The sequence below is a fragment of the Bombina bombina genome, chromosome 7 (genome assembly GCF_027579735.1).
Source record: "Bombina bombina isolate aBomBom1 chromosome 7, aBomBom1.pri, whole genome shotgun sequence".
Lineage (NCBI taxonomy): Eukaryota > Metazoa > Chordata > Amphibia > Anura > Bombinatoridae > Bombina > Bombina bombina.
Genome location: NC_069505.1, coordinates 413,514,997 through 413,533,193, shown reverse-complemented (window position 1 = coordinate 413,533,193; position 18,197 = coordinate 413,514,997). Strand labels below are relative to the sequence as shown.

At 40.1% G+C, this 18,197-nt stretch overlaps 1 protein-coding gene across 1 annotated transcript; it reads right to left on the bottom strand.

The window, feature by feature from the left end:
* Positions 1–1,668: 1,668 nt before the first annotated feature.
* Positions 1,669–16,208, bottom strand: MPST (mercaptopyruvate sulfurtransferase). Its single transcript, XM_053721216.1, has 3 exons — positions 15,585–16,208; positions 7,615–8,225; positions 1,669–3,128 (listed from the first exon to the last, which is right to left on the bottom strand). The coding sequence occupies exons 2-3, from the start codon at positions 8,213–8,215 to the stop codon at positions 2,830–2,832; spliced, it is 900 nt and encodes a 299-aa protein (XP_053577191.1). The 5' UTR covers positions 8,216–8,225; positions 15,585–16,208; the 3' UTR covers positions 1,669–2,829.
* Between the last annotated feature and the right edge of the window lie 1,989 nt (positions 16,209–18,197).

Genomic DNA, 18,197 nt, shown 5'->3' with positions numbered 1-18,197 from the left:
ACGTTTTTATCACAGTCAAACACACTGTCACAGGTCTGCTGTGACTGATTACCTCCCTCAAAATGAATTTTGAAGACCCCTGAGCTCTCTAGAGACGTCCTGGATCAAGGAGGAAGAAGCAGGAAGACTGAAAACTGAATTTTTACTGCGCAAAAAAGCGCTAAAATAGGCCCCTCCCACTCCTATTACAACAGTGGGAAAACCTCAGTTAACCGTTTCTATGTAGAAAAAAACAACAGCCATGTGGAAAATCATGCCCCAAAAAGATTTATCACCAAAGTACCTCACAAAAAACGAATAACATGCCAGTAAACGTTTTAAACATACACTTTAAAAGTTAGGTAGTGTTATTAATAAGCCTGCTACCAGTCGCTTCTACTGCAGTTAAGGCTTATACAATACTTCAGTATTAACAGTATTTTCTTAGTCAAATTCCATTCCTTAGAAAATTACTTATTGTATATACATTCATCAGCCTGATACCAGACGCTGCTGCATTTAAGGCTGTACTTAAATTACATCGGTATCAGCAGTATTTTCTTAGTCAATTCCATTCCTTAGAAAAATAATTTACTGCACATACCTTGTTTGCAGGATTCCCCACACGCTATTCCCTTTCTGAAAGTTACCCCACTGCTCAGAATATGCGAGAACAGCCAGTGGATCTTAGTTACTTCTGCTAAGATCATAGAAAACGCAGGCAGATTCTTCTTCCAAATCTGCCTGAGAACAAACAGCACGCTCCGGTGCCAAATAACAAACTTTTGATTGAAGAAATAAACTAAGTATAAAAAACACCACAGACCTCTCACAACGCCCTATCTAGTTGAGTTGCAAGAGAATGACTGGATATGACATGTGAGGGGAGGAGCTATATAGCAGCTCTGCTTGTGTGATCCGCTTGCAACTTCCATTTGGGAAGGGAATATATCCCATAAGTAATGGATGATCCGTGGACTGAATACACTTAACAAGAGAAAAGCATATTAATATAACCGTGTTGGTTATGCAACACTGGAAATGGGTAATAAAGGGATTATCTATGTTTTTAAACAATAAAAATGCTGCTGTAGACTGTCCCTTTAAGATAAGTTTTAAAAATAAAAATCCTGCATAAAAATGTGCTTAAAAATATTTCTTGATTATTGCAATGACAGTGTCCTGTTGTCTTTACACAAAACATGCAATTTAAACAACTTTTCAATTTACTTCTATTAGCAAATTTTCTTTGTTCTCTTGCTATCTTTATTTGAAAAGCAGGAATGCAAAGCTTGGGAGCCGGCCCATTTTTGCGCTTGCTGATTGGTGGCTAAATGTAACCACCAATATGCAAGCACTATCCAGGGTGCTGAACCTAAAATGGGCTGGCTTCTATGCTTTACAATCCTGCTTTTCAAATAAAGATAGCAAAAGAACGAAGAAAAATGATAATAGCCGTAAATTAGAAAGTTACTTAAAATTGCTGCTCTATCTGAATCATGAAAGAAAACATTTGGGTTTAGTGTCCCTTTAAAGTAAATCTGAAAGTAATGTGCCTTGAATTGCTGATATATAAAACACATACATAAATGTCCCTTTAAATTTAAAATGCCACTTTCACATAGGTTAGATTTTTTTTAAAGTCTCCCACACCATTCTACATCTAAATAATTCAAGAACACAAATATATGAAACTGACAGTTAATTGATTTAATGTTTAATAAAAAAAAAAAAAAATATATATCTTACATTTTTCTTAAAGGACAACAGAAGAAAAATCAGCAGAAAATATCAAATTTAGTGTTTTTGCAAAAGAGATTCGACTTCCCACTGTGCTAGAAAAATTCTATAATTTTATATGAAAGTGCAACAAATTACACAATGTTTTCCCCTAAAAAACAAATTAGTTATAGCTGTTGAAATCTAATGCTGATTGGCTGGCAGATATGTCCTGCTCGTGCTCATTGGGTGACACACACTTCCTGCTAATACTCATCTACACTGATGGGTACAATGAGCATGAGCAGAAGTATGTGTCAGCCAATCAGCATAAGCAGAAAGTAAGTCAGCCAATCCGCATTATCTGGAAGTAACTGCCAGCCAATGAGAATTTGTAGGAAGAACAAAACAATTTGTTGATATTTAAACAGCTTTTACCTTGAGGCAAATAAAAATGGGTGTAAATGTATTTCTTTCACACGGCTCACAACATTTTGAGTATGTAATTTTTAAGACTCTCCCTCCCACCTTTGACAATGAGTTACTGATTCGTATCATCCCCCACGCACACAATTCGCAAGCACCCAATTAAATCAGATTTGTCAGTGATAATTTAATAACCATATAGCCTTCTAATTATTTTATTTTATAATTGTTAGGCATCACAAACTGACATAAAAATGTGCCCCAGTGTAATCTCACCTTTTATACACCTGAAAACATAACCACCACTTCTGAGAACACTTCTTTTGTACCTTCTGTAAATTTTAAGTTCACAGACAGATTATCTACCCCATAAACATAACCCATGAGATTTCTCCCCACTTGAACAGGGGCCCCCCGCTAAGGAACACAAAATCGCACATCTCTCAACCAATGTTTTGCATCAAATTCGCTCAGCTCATGACCTTACATATTTCAGCCTTCCTACAAGGATATCTCAGTCCATGGAGAAGACTAAGTCATGACCACTTAACTAGGAATATAAAAAGCAAATAAGGCACTGCATGGGGAAGGCTGGTAGCATGGCACTTAGTAGGAGGTGGCACTTATGCCCTCAGCGGAATGTGCAAATACTGAAGTAAGCCACTAAAGTCTATACAGAGATCTTCACACTATTGCAGAAGACCATCACAAGGTCTTCCCTCTCCCTTCTGACACCACATCCTCAGGCTTGGCTCTCATGTACCACTCAACCCAGGAACCGTCATAGATGGCTGTGTCTTCTTTGCCGCAGAGAAAAGAGGCCAAAGCAATATGGCAGGCGGTAACCCCAGACCCGCAAGTGGCTACTAATGGACGAGACAGATCAATGCCCTTCTCCTGGAATAGAAGTCGGAGTTCATCTGGAGATTTCTCATAGCCATCTTCTGTTAACAAGCTGGGGAAAGGGAGGCTGACAGCACCAGGTATATGCCCTGGTTCAATACCTAGATGGAGAGATGAGAAAGATTAACGAAGATGAAAGAGAGAATGTTTTTGATAAAAATAATGTAAATAAGTTGGAAGAACCTTGTGATTGTCTGGGGTAGTGTTTGGGGCTGCATAGACCCTAGAAAACTTGGCACATGGCTGTTCCTCCAACAAAGGAAGGAAAGTGAAATTCTACCACCAAGAAAACAAAGCCTCTATTTTACAAAACAGCTGCAATCCCTTTAATTCTCTCTCCCACATAATGGGACTAATATATTGCTTAAAGCAGCAACTAAATTCCACTTTTTTTTCTGCAAAGTACTTTGAAGTTTAAAGCATAAGTAAGTTTGTCTCTCCATGATCACTGAATACACAAAATTAAGTTATTTTACCCCACTTACTGATGGAACGTAATGACCAGCCATAGCACTATTTTTTTCTCTAGTGTCAGTAGACTGTACAGCCAATCAAAAGTCATATCTCCTGCCCCACTGACAAATAGCAGTGCGCTCCCACACCCTGCAACACGGAATGATATAGCCTATTGTTGTAAGCACGGGTAGCGCATAGCAGTGCATGGGGGGAGTGTTCTGCTATTTCTCAAAGTGGGGACTGTATGGCTTCTGACTGGTTGTAGCATCCGCTGAGATTGCAGAGTAAAAAATATATAGCTTTGTGCTTAAAGGGACACTGAACCCAATTTTTTTTCTTTTGCGATTCAGATACAGCATGCAATTTTAATGAACTTTCTAATTTAGTCCTATTATCAATTTTTCTTTGTTCTCTTGCTATCTTTATTTAAAAAAACGATTTTTTTTGGTTCAGTAATATGGACAGCACTTTTTTATTGGTGGATGAATTTATCCACCAATCAGCAAGGACAACCCAGGTTATTCACCAAAAATGGGCCGGCATCTAAACTTATATTCTTGCATTTCAAATAAAGATACCAAGAGAATGAAGAAAATGTGATAATAGGAGTAAATTAGAAAGTTGCTTAAAACTTCATGCTCTATCTGAATCACGAAAGAACAAAATTGGGTTCAGTGTCCCTTTAATAAGCAAGCAGCTACGGGGAGATAAAATAAATGTAATGCAGATTTAGTGCTCATGTAGAACGACACAACTTTCATTGCAAACTTCAAACTACTTTGGGGAAAAAAAAATGTGTCCCAGGCATATAGATATATGGAGAATATCCTAAAAAGTTAGGAGCCATGGGTAAAATTCTAGGAGCCAGTGGCTCCCGAGCTCCTGGGTTTGTTGAGCTGTGTTTTAAAGTGTATTTGCTTTACAAGTCGTGTCAATTCTTATCAAACCCACCGTGTATTTTCAAGTTAACACAAATATAAAGGCATTTAAGGCAATGGATGTGTTGTTGCTGGATTTTACACGTGTTTGGTTGGTTTTCGTGATTAAGAATAGCGAGGCCGCACATTTAAAGAGTATTTAGCAATATGCTTAAATTTAACTAGAGATCAGATGTATGGGATGAGCTAGACAAAAAAATAAGTGTGGTCTATACTTTAGTTCTATTTTGTGTAGTTTAGAGAGGAGAAATATTATAAAGTTATTTACTTTCAAATCAGTATCCCTCGTGTATCTTTTTTAAAATTTTTTTTAAAGAGAATGCTAGAACAGGAATTCATGGGCATAAAGTGCACAATTACAAAACATCTGCACAGTTTATATCAGCAACAATTATTGCACTGCAAAACATCTGCATACAAAAGTAATGTCTGAAAAAGTATTTTACTGTCATATTGTTTTGCAGACCAATGCAAAACCTATTGAAGACCCTAGCGTACATTTATTTTATCTCTTTTTGTGGCAATTAGGCCCCTGCAATGATCAAGCAATGTAGCATGTGGGGTCAGAATTCACACTGCAGCCACTTTGAGGAAATATCATTTCAGATCCAAAAAGGATAGTAAAGTTCATGAGTCACATAACACATACAATTTCAAATCATTTTCCAATTTATTTCATTTTTTGCTTCATTCTCTTATCTTTTGTTGAAGACTCTACCTAGGCTCAGGAGCAGCACTGCTGGGGCTAGCTTCCGATTGGTGGCTGCACATACATGCCTCTTGTAATTGTCTCATCTAATATGCATTACTGCTCATGAGCCTACATAGGTTTACTCTTCAATAAAGGATACCAAGAGAACAAATACAATTAGATAATAGAAGAAAACTGTAAAAAGTTGTTTAAATTGACATGCTCTATCTGAATCTTGAGAATTAAAATTTTTACTTTACTGTTCCTTTAAATGACAAATGCAAAGAGTCCCTTTTAGTCTTGTTTTTGTTTTGCTAATGATAATTAAAGAGACAGTCAACTTCTAAAATACACAGATCCAATAACCTCATCAGAAATACATAATACCTCTTTAAATAGTATTGTAATCTGTGGTGTTTTTTTTATTTTAATTAGCAGCGAGAGGTAAAGCCCCAATTCTTTCCCTTGTGCACATCCCCATAGAGATTCATTGTCTCAAATATCCATGTCCTGCGACGGGTTAAGTAAAGCGCATGCGCAGCAGCTCCAGCTCTGTGAGTACGCTACAGAAAATGCATTGGGGCGAGCGGTCACTTTCAGATGTTCTATACTTCTCACTGCTAAATGAATAAAAAGAATGGGAGCAGGGCACGGCTGGTGGAACCAGCGGCTGAGCACTTTTGGGGGTAAATTTTACATAAAATACTGCAGATTTGAATATTATTTCTAAAGGTATTACTGGTTCTGAGGATTGTACTGGAGCAACGGTTTTATTATGACAACTATCACTTTAAGCTTTTTATAAATTTATTTTAATTTCTTTTTAAGGAAAATATATGCTAAAGCGGTAACATTAGATGTTAAAGGGATATGAAAACCCAAAAAAATTTATGGGCGATTCAGACAGAACCATTTAAAAAAAATACTTCTGTTATCAAATTCACTTCGTTCCCATGATGTTCTGTGATGAAGAGATACCTAGGTAGCATCTGCAGCACTACATGACAGGAAATAGCGCTGCCATCTAGTGCATGACAGGAAATAGCGCTGCAATCTAGTGCATGACAGGAAATAGTGCTGCCCTCTAGTGCATGACAGGAAATAGCGCTGCCATCTAGTACATGACAGGAGATAGTGCTGCCATCTAGTGCATGACAGGAAATAGTGCTGCCATCTAGTGCATGACAGGAAATAGTGCTGCCCTCTAGTGCATGACAGGAAATAGTGCTGCCATCTAGTACATGACAGGAAATAGCGCTACCATCTAGTACATGACAGGAAATAGTGCTGCCATCTAGTGAATGAGATAGCTGTTTAAAATTGTTGCTCTATCTGAATAATAGAAGAAAAGAAAAAAATGTAGGTTTCATATCCCATTAAGGAAAATAATTTGTCTCTCTCACAGGTAAGTTGGCTAAAAGCAAATTTTATTACAACAAAAATGTAACAAACTAGGCAGCGAATTCAATGAAATGTGGACATTAAGATCACTCATAGGGGTCGATTTATGAAGCAGCGGATGCCGCTTCCGACCCACTCCATTTTAGTTCCACCTGAAGCGGAAGAAGCAGCGGTCCTAAGACCGCTGCTCCTTAACTCGTCTGCCACCTCTGAGGTGGCGGACAGCAATCAGCCCGATCGAATACGATCGAGCTGATTGACACTCCCTGCTAGCGGCCGATTGGCTGTGAATCTGCAGGGGGCAGTATTGCACCAGCAGTTCACAAGAACTGCTGGTGCAATGATAAATGCCGACAGCGTATCAATGTGCGGCGGTCATGATACGCTACATCGTATCATGTCCGTCCACACAATAGTAAATTGACCCCATAGTATAGAGTGACATGGTGCTTCTATCTGACTCGTTTTGGATAACCCCGTAGTGACAATAATTTAACCCTAATCCTGAGTAATTTGCCTGTACCCATTGGCTGTCATGCCTACTAGATGTCACTGTGCTCATATTCCTGGCAGTGAGTGCTTCTGACCTAAACATAACCCCCCCATGTGACCCGACTATACTGACCAATGACACGCAGCACAGCCATGTTTTCATTCTATACATGGTATCTTGTATACATTATCAGCCTGTGAGTGCATACCCTATAACACGCTACACAGTGACTGCTTGATCTGTACAGGAGAACAATAATATCTATCCCTTGGCTACAACAAACATAGTCAAGAGGCTTTTCAAGAGTTATGCTCCTGGACTGCAAAACAATGCAGATTTGCTTTAAAAAAAAAAAAGTGAAAAGCTAAATGCTTATAAAACCTTTATTGTGCTTGCAGATATTTTGCAATATAGTGATTAGTAAATCTATATGTACTGTATATGTACTGTATATGTACTATATGTATATATGTACTGTAAATCTATATGTTCGGTTTTTGTATATGTACTGTATATGTAATGTATATGTACTGTACATGTACTATATGTATATAAGTACGGTTTTTGTATATGTACTGTATATGTCTGTTCGGAGATACCATCCTCACCTTCCCTGGGCTCTGGGTCTAAGCCTCTGAATCTCCCTTCTACTCTGGCATCAACCAACTGGAACTTCTTTTTTTCTCTATTCTCTTCAATCTCTTCATGCCCAATTACTTGAGAGGAGTCCAGTTGTGCCCGGAATTCTACCAGTTGTGGTTTAAGTTCCTTGCCAGATTTCACCGGGTATCCCTCCCTCAGCCAGGCTTTCAATCCCCCGTCAAGTACTGACACATGAGGATGTCCAAACACCCTGAACATCCACCAGAGCCGGGGGGCACTGAAGGAACCAAAGTCACTGGCATCATAGACCACCACGTGACTGCTGTTTGAGACTCCCAGCCGGCCGGCATATTCAGCAAACCGGTCGGCACTGGGCAGCATGTGATCATAAGGTGAGGTGCGGTCACTGCAGGCGTCAATATCAAAGAAGTAGGAGCCCGGTATATGCCGCTCCTTGTACTCCCTCCACCCATCTCGTCCAGACTTGGGCAGATGCCAGGAGGCATCCAGAATACGGAGCGTTCCAGAGAGAGCAGAGCCGGGGCGAAGAGCATCCAGGAGCCATTTGGGGGACACTAGGGCACGAGAAAGAAGCTGCTGGGCCATGATGGGAAACCTTTAAAACGGAATTCAGAAAGAGAAGAGAAAAACAGTAGAAATAACATTAATGGTTGGGAAATATCAATTCAAGGGAAAGTGTATGTATTATATGTTGCTATCCTGTGTATGTGCTCCCAATGAGTCACTTTACCTGTTGGAATGTAATTGCTTAGAAATAGCTCCTTTACCAATATTTTGCTGTATGAAATAGCATATTTGGCTGTTAAGATCATGCACCTATACTTGAGATCTCAATACTGCAGTATTGGCTATAGAAAAGCTATGTAACTAAGAAAAACTCATAGTCCCATCAGAAGTGGGAGAGATAGGAACTAAAATGGTTATTTTTAATTGCTCTGAGTATCAACCTTAGTGTATATAGAAAGAGATAAGATAAGGAGGTCTTTGTGTACCGTGAAAGATAAGGAGATCTACTCTACATTGCAAGCTCAGATCATTTGAATAGGTTGTGGTGTCAATGAGTAGAAACAACTATTTCATACAGAGAAATAAACCTGAAGAGCAAATTCTCCATCATTTTATAAAGTGCAGCTGGTAGAACAGTTCAAACACACATTAAATAAAACAAAATACACTGTCCCTTTAAAGTTCTGGGGATTGTACTTAAAGAGTAACGTGAAAAGTAAATAAGAAACTATTAACAGCAGAACAGCTAACCAGGTGCATATTCTAAACTGCAAAAAATAAGTAGAGACTGCCATAGCTAATGCAATAAACTACTTTGCAGAAACCAGTGTTTTTTAAGTTCATGATCAAACATTAAACAGCAACAGAAATACAGGAATGTTATAATATACAATATATCATTTGTTTCGGGACATACAACACCTTGCAATAAATTAACAAGCGAGCGTCAAAATTAAACTCAAAAATGTGCCCAGTTTTTTTTATATACACACTGAGCATGTGCAAGAGTTCACAGTATATGTACGTATATGCATTTTGCGATTGGCTGATGGCTGTCACATGACACAGAGGACAGGGGAAATGGATGCAACTTTGAAATTTGTAAAAAAAATATTAATACATTTAAAAAAAAAAAACTAAACTACAAAGGTGAAATTCAGACTCAGAGCCCGATTATCAAAAACTCGCCAACATGTAAAGAAATTGTGCAATGTTTTTAGGGTATTTTTTGAGCATTATGTTGTAACGCATTCTCCTTCACCCCCAGAATCCTGCAGAGCCAGATAAACTGATCTCAAACTAAAATCTCACTTGCTGAAATTCCTTGAAGGATCTCACGGCACTGGAGAGACTGCTTAGATAAGCTTGCAGAAATCTTTAGATCATTGGGCCATAAGTGTTTTTGCATTATCTTTTAATACAGCATTTGTGGATTATGCAATTCTACTAATGCATTAACACCTTGTTTCCTGCGGCTGTTTTTCAATAGCTAAACTGCCCCCTATCTCTAGTCTTATTTAAAAGCGCCAATCCGAACTTGTTATTGGATTAGACAAAGATATATTTGCAATATCTTATCACCTCTGCTGAGGACAGGTTAGGCACTTCCCACTCTCAGCATAGAAAAACTCCTCATTTTCAGCATCAATTTACAGAAAAGGGGGGGCAAAATAAATAATGACAGTATACTGTAAAGTGTTTTTACTACATAATTAAACGGCTTATGTTACAATCTCAGGGTGTTTAAGTCACGTTAGCTTCTCGCATTAATCTCGTTAATGTCTCTATTAGACTAAATATTATGTATTATACGAATCTGTTATCTAATGTTTACACTCACGAAGTTTAATTCTAGCACCAGTTCTTCTCAGTTCACTGGGCTTTTCCCGGCTGAGCAGCGCCTTTAGCTCAGTAAATATTTGTGCAAAACAGAGGCATTAATCTCTAGTGCTATATCCTCATAATAAACCTGTGTATGAGAGGGGACAGATGATAAAGTCCTCAAAGCAAAGTGCTTCCTGCACAACCAGAATGCAATCTCAGTAATCCAACCGCACACTAAATGCAGCGCATCCTGCACACCCGACCGCACACTAAATGCAACACAACCTGACACCCAACCGCACACTAAATGCAACACAACCTGACACCCAACCGCACACTAAATGCAACACAACCTGACACCCAACCGCAAACTAAATGAAACGCAACCTGACACCCAACCGCACACTAAATGAAACGCAACCTGACACCCAACCGCACACTAAATGAAACGCAACCTGACACCCAACCGCACACTAAATGAAACGCAACCTGACACCCAACCGCACACTAAATGAAACGCAACCTGACACCCAACCGCACACTAAATGAAACGCAACCTGACACCCAACCGCACACTAAATGAAACGCAACCTGACACCCAACCGCACACTAAATGAAACGCAACCTGACACCCAACCGCACACTAAATTCAGCGCATCCTGCACACCCAACCGCACACTAAATGCAGCGCAACCTGACACCCAACCGCACACTAAATTCAGCGCATCCTGCACACCCGACCGCACACTAAATGCAACACAACCTGACACCCAACCGCACACTAAATGCAACACAACCTGACACCCGACCACACACTAAATGCAACGCATTCTGCACACTAAATGCAACGCATTCTGCACACCCGACCGCACACTAAATGCAACACATTCTGCACACCCAACCGCACACTAAATGCAGCGCATCCTGCACACCCGACCACACACTAAATGCAACACAACCTGACACCCAACCCCACACTAAATGCAACACAACCTGATACCCGACCCCACACTAAATGCAACACAACCTGACACCCGACCCCACACTAAATGCAGCGCATCCTGCACACCCAACTGCACACTAAATGCAGCGCATCCTGCACACCCAACTGCACACTAAATGCAGCGCATCCTGCACACCCAACTGCACACTAAATGCAGCGCATCCTGCACACCCAGCTGCGCACTAAATGCAACACAACCTGACACCCAACTGCACACTAAATGCAACACAACCTGACACCCAACTGCACACTAAATGCAACACAACCTGACACCCAACTGCACACTAAATGCAACACAACCTGACACCCAACTGCACACTAAATGCAACACAACCTGACACCCAACTGCACACTAAATGCAACACAACCTGACTCCCAACCGCACACTAAATGCAACACAGCCTGACACCCAACTGCACACTAAAAGCAACACAACCTGACACCTAGAATGCACTCTCAGAAATATAACCGCACACCAAACCACGCACTTTTGACTAAAGCAGGAATTGTGCTTGATCAGGATTGGTGTGTTTGAAGCTATCATTAACCAATAGAAATTAATTAAAACCTTACCTGCCACGTATGCTCATATGGTCACTACAAAACATATATTACTCAAGAAGCACCTTAAAAAAACACATCTGTGGTTTATTAGCCTTAAAGAGACATGAAACCCAATTTTTTTCTCTCATGATTCAGATAGAAAATACAATTTTAAACAACTTACTCTAACCAATGCACTAATGGTTTCTAACTGAACATATGGGTGAGCCAATCACAATCGATAGATTTTATATATATATATATATATATATATATATATATATATATATATATATATATATATATATATATATATATATATATATATATATATATATATATATATACACACACACACATACATACATACAGCCACCAATCAACAGATAGAACCTAGGTTCTCTGCTGCTCCTAAGCTTGCCTAGATAAACCTTTCAGCAAAGGATAACAAGAGAAGGAAGCAAATTAAATAATAGAAGTAAATTGGAAAGTTGTTTAAAATTGTATTCTCTATCAGAATGATGAAAGAAAATTTTTGGGTTTCATGTCCCTTTAAGTACCTGTATTTCCTCGTATTTTTCTGTAAGGGATTTGAAACTCAAAAAGTTTATTTTGTGATTCAGACAGATCATAACATTTTTTTAAAAGTTTCCATTTTGCTTCGATTATCAAATTTGCTTCGTTCCTATTTCATTCTTTGTTGAAAGATACCTACATAGGAGTCTGGAGCACTATATGGCAGGAAATAGTGCTGCCATCTAGTGCTCTTGCATATGGATAACATTGTTGCAAAAATGCTGCCATATAGTGCTCCAGACACGTGCACGCTCCTTAGCTTACCTCCCTGCTAGTAATTGTAACTGACTGTGTTTATTACAGGAATCATCTGAATTATGAAATAAAAGGTATTTTGTGTCCCTTTAATTTACCCTTATTTTAGTTTCAATAGATTTTGTTTTATGTTTCTAACACAGCTCTGTTTGTTGTTGTATATAACTAATCTCTCTGACCTGTGTCCTCTTCCTGACTGAACAACCTGATATCAGCAGTATCTGCTCACAGCCAGACACATTCTGCAAAACTTCCTATGTACAGAGGCAGTGCAGGGTCACTTCCTGCTTTAGGCCTGTTTAAACGTAATCTTTTATATATGCCTAGGGTGTAGCAGCTACTATGTACCAACTAGTATGTAGCAGCTACTATGTACCAACTAGTGTGTAGCAGCTACTATGTACCAACTAGTGTGTAGCAGCTACTATGTACCAACTAGTGTGTAGCAGCTACTATGTACCAACTAGTGTGTAGCAGCTACTATGTACCAACTAGTGTGTAGCAGCTACTATGTACCAACTAGTGTGTAGCGTGTAGTATGTAGCACCTACTATGTACCAACTAGTGTAGCGGCTAGTATGTAGCAGCTACTATGTACCAACTAGTGTGTAGCGGCAAGTATGTAGCAGCTACTGTGTACCAACTAGTGTGTAGCAGCTAGTATGTAGCAGCTACTATGTACCAACTAGTGTGTAGCGGCTAGTATGTAGCAGCTACTATGTACCAACTAGTGTAGCGGCTAGTATGTAGCAGCTACTATGTACCAACTAGTGTGTAGCGTCTAGTATGTAGCAGCTACTATGTACCAACTAGTGTGTAGCGGCTAGTATGTAGCACCTACTGTGTACCAACTAGTGTGTAGCGGCTAGTATGTAGCAGCTACTGTGTACCAACTAGTGTGTAGCATCTAGTATGTAGCAGCTACTATGTACCAACTAGTGTGTAGCATCTAGTATGTAGCAGCTACTATGTACCAACTAGCGTGTAGCGGCTAGTATGTAGCAGCTACTATGTACCAACTAGTGTGTAGCGGCTAGTATTTAGCACCTACTGTGTACCAACTAGTGTGTAGCGGCTAGTATGTAGCAGCTACTATGTACCAACTAGTGTGTAGCGGCTAGTATGTAGCAGCTACTATGTACCAACTAGTGTGTAGTGGTTAGTATGTAGCAGCTACTATGTACCAACTAGTGTGTAGCGGCTAGTATGTAGCAGCTACTATGTACCAACTAGTGTGTAGTGGTTAGTATGTAGCAGCTACTATGTACCAACTAGTGTGTAGTGGTTAGTATGTAGCAGCTACTATGTACCAACTAGTGTGTAGCAGCTACTATGTACCAACTAGTGTGTAGCGGCTAGTATGTAGCAGCTACTATGTACCAACTAGTGTGTAGTGGTTAGTATGTAGCAGCTACTATGTACCAACTAGTGTGTAGCGGCTAGTATGTAGCAGCTACTATGTACCAACTAGTGTGTAGCGGCTATTATGTAGCAGCTACTATGTACCAACTAGTGTGTAGCGGTTAGTATGTAGCAGCTACTATGTACCAACTAGTGTGTAGCGGTTAGTATGTAGCAGCTACTATGTACCAACAAGTGTGTAGTGGTTAGTATGTAGCAGCTACTATGTACCAACAAGTGTGTAGTGGTTAGTATGTAGCAGCTACTATGTACCAACTAGTGTGTAGCAGTTAGTATGTAGCAGCTACTATGTACCAACTAGTGTGTAGTGGTTAGTATGTAGCAGCTAGTATGTAGCGGCTAGTGTGTATCACCTATATAGTTGCTAATGCTATGGGGAATACAATTTGGAGAAATTTTGCCTGTCTGCATAACAAGTCTCCCATTCCCCCTTCCACCCACTGCTGTCTGGAGCTCCCATCTGTGTCCCTTTCTGATGTGAATACAAACAGTTATCATTGCTGCCCATAAAGCAGAGATTTGCTGGTAGATCCCAGACGGATCCTTGTCAATAAAATTTATATGAAACCCAAAAATCTCCTTTTGTGATTCAGACAGAATGCTGTGCAGAAGAGATACCCAAGTAGGTATCTGGAGCACTATATGGCAGAAATAGTGCTGCCATCTAGTGCTCCTGCAAATGGATACAATTCCTGCCAAACCGCTGCCATACAATGCTCCAGACACGTGCACACTCCTGAGCTTACATGCCTGCTTTTCAATAAAAGATACTAAGAGAGCGAAGAAAATGTGATAATAGAAGTACATGCTCTATGTCACTGGTTTTCAAAACTGTCCTCAGGCCTCCAAAACAGGCCAGATTTTCTGGATTACCTTGGAGGAAAGCAGGTAAAAGAACAATGCTATTTTACCTGTGCTCCAGTTCAGATATCTTCAAAATGTGGCCGTTAGGGAGCCTGAGGGCAGGTTTTAAAATTAGTGCTCTGTGTGATGTGAATGATGAAAGAAAAGTTTTGGGTTTCATGTCCCTTTAATTAATATCGGTCTTCAATCTGGGATGTGAAATGGCTCTGTTACCTCCCCAGTCAGTGCCAACCCCATATCAGTAACCCCCACCCATAATATACCCATATCTTGCACCATTGTATGTGCCCACAAACTGGACTTTTATTACTGGAGTGAGTCGCACTAATGTGTTACTGTTTTTTATAAGACCACTTCCCTTTATGAAATGCTCATGATTTTAGTAAGAGAAATATATCTTACATGAAACTAGTGTTGCCACATCGGCCATGTTTTCCAGTTATACAGCTGCAGGGTGTGCAGAGGGGAACATGAATTGCACCCCTGAGCCAGCACTCAAATAGTGATCCTGGAAAGCACAATGTATGTTCCTCCCTGCAGCTTGTGTAGCTCATAGGTGTCTAGGAAAACATGGCCGAGGTGGCAACCCTACATAAAACAAACAACACAAGTACACTAAGGGTCTGTCTATCTCACAAGGAAAACAACATACCAGGGCAGCAGATTGTCATTATGGCTCATTTGACAGCCCTTCAAAAAGGGGGTATTTGTGTAGCTAGGAGGGACAGAGGTCACTAAACAGAGATATGGGGAGTTAAGTGCGCCTCTCCCTAACCACAATGCCCATCCAACCTGTACCCCCACTACTACAATTGTACACTAACTCACAAGTACAGTCTGCAATTAAATAAACCATGTGTGCCGCTGCGTTGCCCTTTATATTTAGATACAGATTATTTATTTCCCACTACAAGGAGGTGTCACACACATGGTGACCTACAAATGCTGCCATAGACTTACCACACAATCACTGTACTTTTGTGAGTTGTATCCAGGTGTCACAAGGCTTGTATGTCACTGTGAAGGCCTCTCCTCCTTGTCACTGAGTAGCCCACTCCTATTCACAGTGTGGACCTCCCTGTCACCTACTCCTGTGACTAAGGGGCACTAATATATCTCAAGTGTCCCTATCTCAGTGGCCTCTCTTCCTATGTGTCCCTCTGTCACTGCACTCTACCTATGTGACCCTCTGTCACTGCACTCTACCTATGTGTCCCTCTGTCACTGCACTCTACCTATGTGTCCCTCTGTCACTGCACTCTACCTATGTGACCCTCTGTCACTGCACTCTACCTATGTGTCCCTCTGTCACTGCACTCTACCTATGTGACCCTCTGTCACTGCACTCTACCTATGTGACCCTCTGTCACTGCACTCTACCTATGTGTCCCTCTGTCACTGCACTCTACCTATGTGTCCCTCTGTCACTACACTCTATCTGTGTATGGATTCTTCTGTCACTCCCCCTGAGGGTCTGTCACACAGTGTCACAATCCTTACCCCTGTGTATGAGACCCAGTCCTTTTGCCCCTGTGTACAACATGTCCCGTCACTCCCCCTGCCTCGGGTGCTACCACTCCTCCTCTTCCCCCCCGCCTGTGTGCCATGCCTCCTAGCACGTCAGCATCTAGCAGCTATCGGACCCAACCACTTTGTGTGTGCAGGGGGATCTCTAATATTGGTGAAACCAGACTAGAGCAATACAATTTACTTATGCGATACCAGTGTTTGCATAGCTGCATGAGAACAGGGCAAGGAAACAGTGATTGTCTGGCTAGGTCTAAGCACTGGCTGAAACCAGAATAACACACCCCTGTGAGTAATGGTACAGCCCGATGGTATTGCTACTCGAGGCTGCACAGTGCACACAGCACAAACATACGAGGCTAGGAGCATAGAGGGGTCAATAAACATCATATAAAAATGACATACATGTGGCACCCCCAGGTACCTACAACACTGGGATATACACAATAACTGTAACACACAACTTTCAAACTGTGTGAGAGTCACAAATAAACAGTGTGGTGACACAGAATGGGACAGTGTGACATACATGTAGCACACACTGGGATACTCATACAAATTATACACAGTATGGTGACATACATGCAGCACACACTGGGATACTCACACAAATACTCAGTATGGTGACACACAGAATGTACAATGTGACATACATGCAGCACACACTGGGATACTCACACAAAGTATACACAGTATGGTCTGACACACAGAATGTACAATGTGACATACATGCAGCACACACTGGGATACTCACACAAAGTATACACAGTATGGTCTGACACACAGAATGTACAATGTGACATACATGCAGCACACACTGGGATACTCACACAAAGTATACACAGTATGGTCTGACACACAGAATGTACAATGTGACATACATGTAGCACACACTGGGATACTCACACAAATACTCAGTATGGTGACACACAGAATGTACAATGTGACATATATGTAGCACACACTGGGATACTCACACAAATTATACACAGTATGGTGACACACAGAATGTACAATGTGACATATATGTAGCACACACTGGGATACTCACACAAATACTCAGTATGGTGACACACAGAATGTACAATGTGACATACATGCAGCACACACTGGGATACTCACACAAAGTATACACAGTATGGTCTGACACACAGAATGTACAGTGTGACATACATGTAGCACACACTGGTATACTCACACAAATTATACACAGTATGGTCTGACACACAGAATGTACAATGTGACATATATGTAGCACACACTGGGATACTCACACAAATACTCAGTATGGTGACACACAGAATGTACAATGTGACATACATGCAGCACACACTGGGATACTCACACAAAGTATACACAGTATGGTCTGACACACAGAATGTACAGTGTGACATACATGTAGCAGGCTGGGATAATCACACACAAATACACAGTATGATGTGACACACAGAATGTGCAGTGTGACACACAGAACGTACAGTGTGACATATATGTAGCACACTGGGATAATCACACACAAAAAATGTTCCAAGAGCATTTTAAATCAAAATATTTTTATTAGTAAATCCATTTTTGGGTTTTTATTTTAAATTTTTATTCTTAATACATTAAACATCAAATAGAAAAGCTGGAGTCTAATTTATAGAATATATGGAGACCGAGGGGGCATTAGATATTAAAAGGATAATATTGATGATTAAGTGTATTTTTTAAAAATACAAAAATAAATAATTTTAGAAAAATATAGTAATTTACATAGTTATAATTAAAGGGCCACTAAACCCAAAATCTTTCTTTCATTATTCAGATAGAGAATAGAAATTTAAACATTACAATTTACTTCCATAATTTATTTTGCTTCATTTTTTAAATATCCTTATTTGAAGAAAAAGCTATGCACATGGTGAGCCAATCACATGATGCTTCTATGTGCAGCAACCAATCAGCAGCTAGTGAGCATATCTAGATATGCTTTTCATCAAAGAATATCAAGAGAATAAAACAAATTAGATAATATAAGTAAATTAGAAAGATGTTTAAAATTGC

Excerpts from the sequence above, each read along its gene's own strand:
- MPST (XM_053721216.1), bottom strand. The coding sequence starts at position 8,215 with ATGGCCCAGCAGCTTCTTTCTCGTGCCCTAGTGTCCCCCAAATGGCTC. Across the intron at positions 3,129-7,614 it reads AGACCCAGAGCCCAGGGAAG|GTATTGAACCAGGGCATATA; the intron begins GTGAGGATGGTA and ends CTCTCCATCTAG.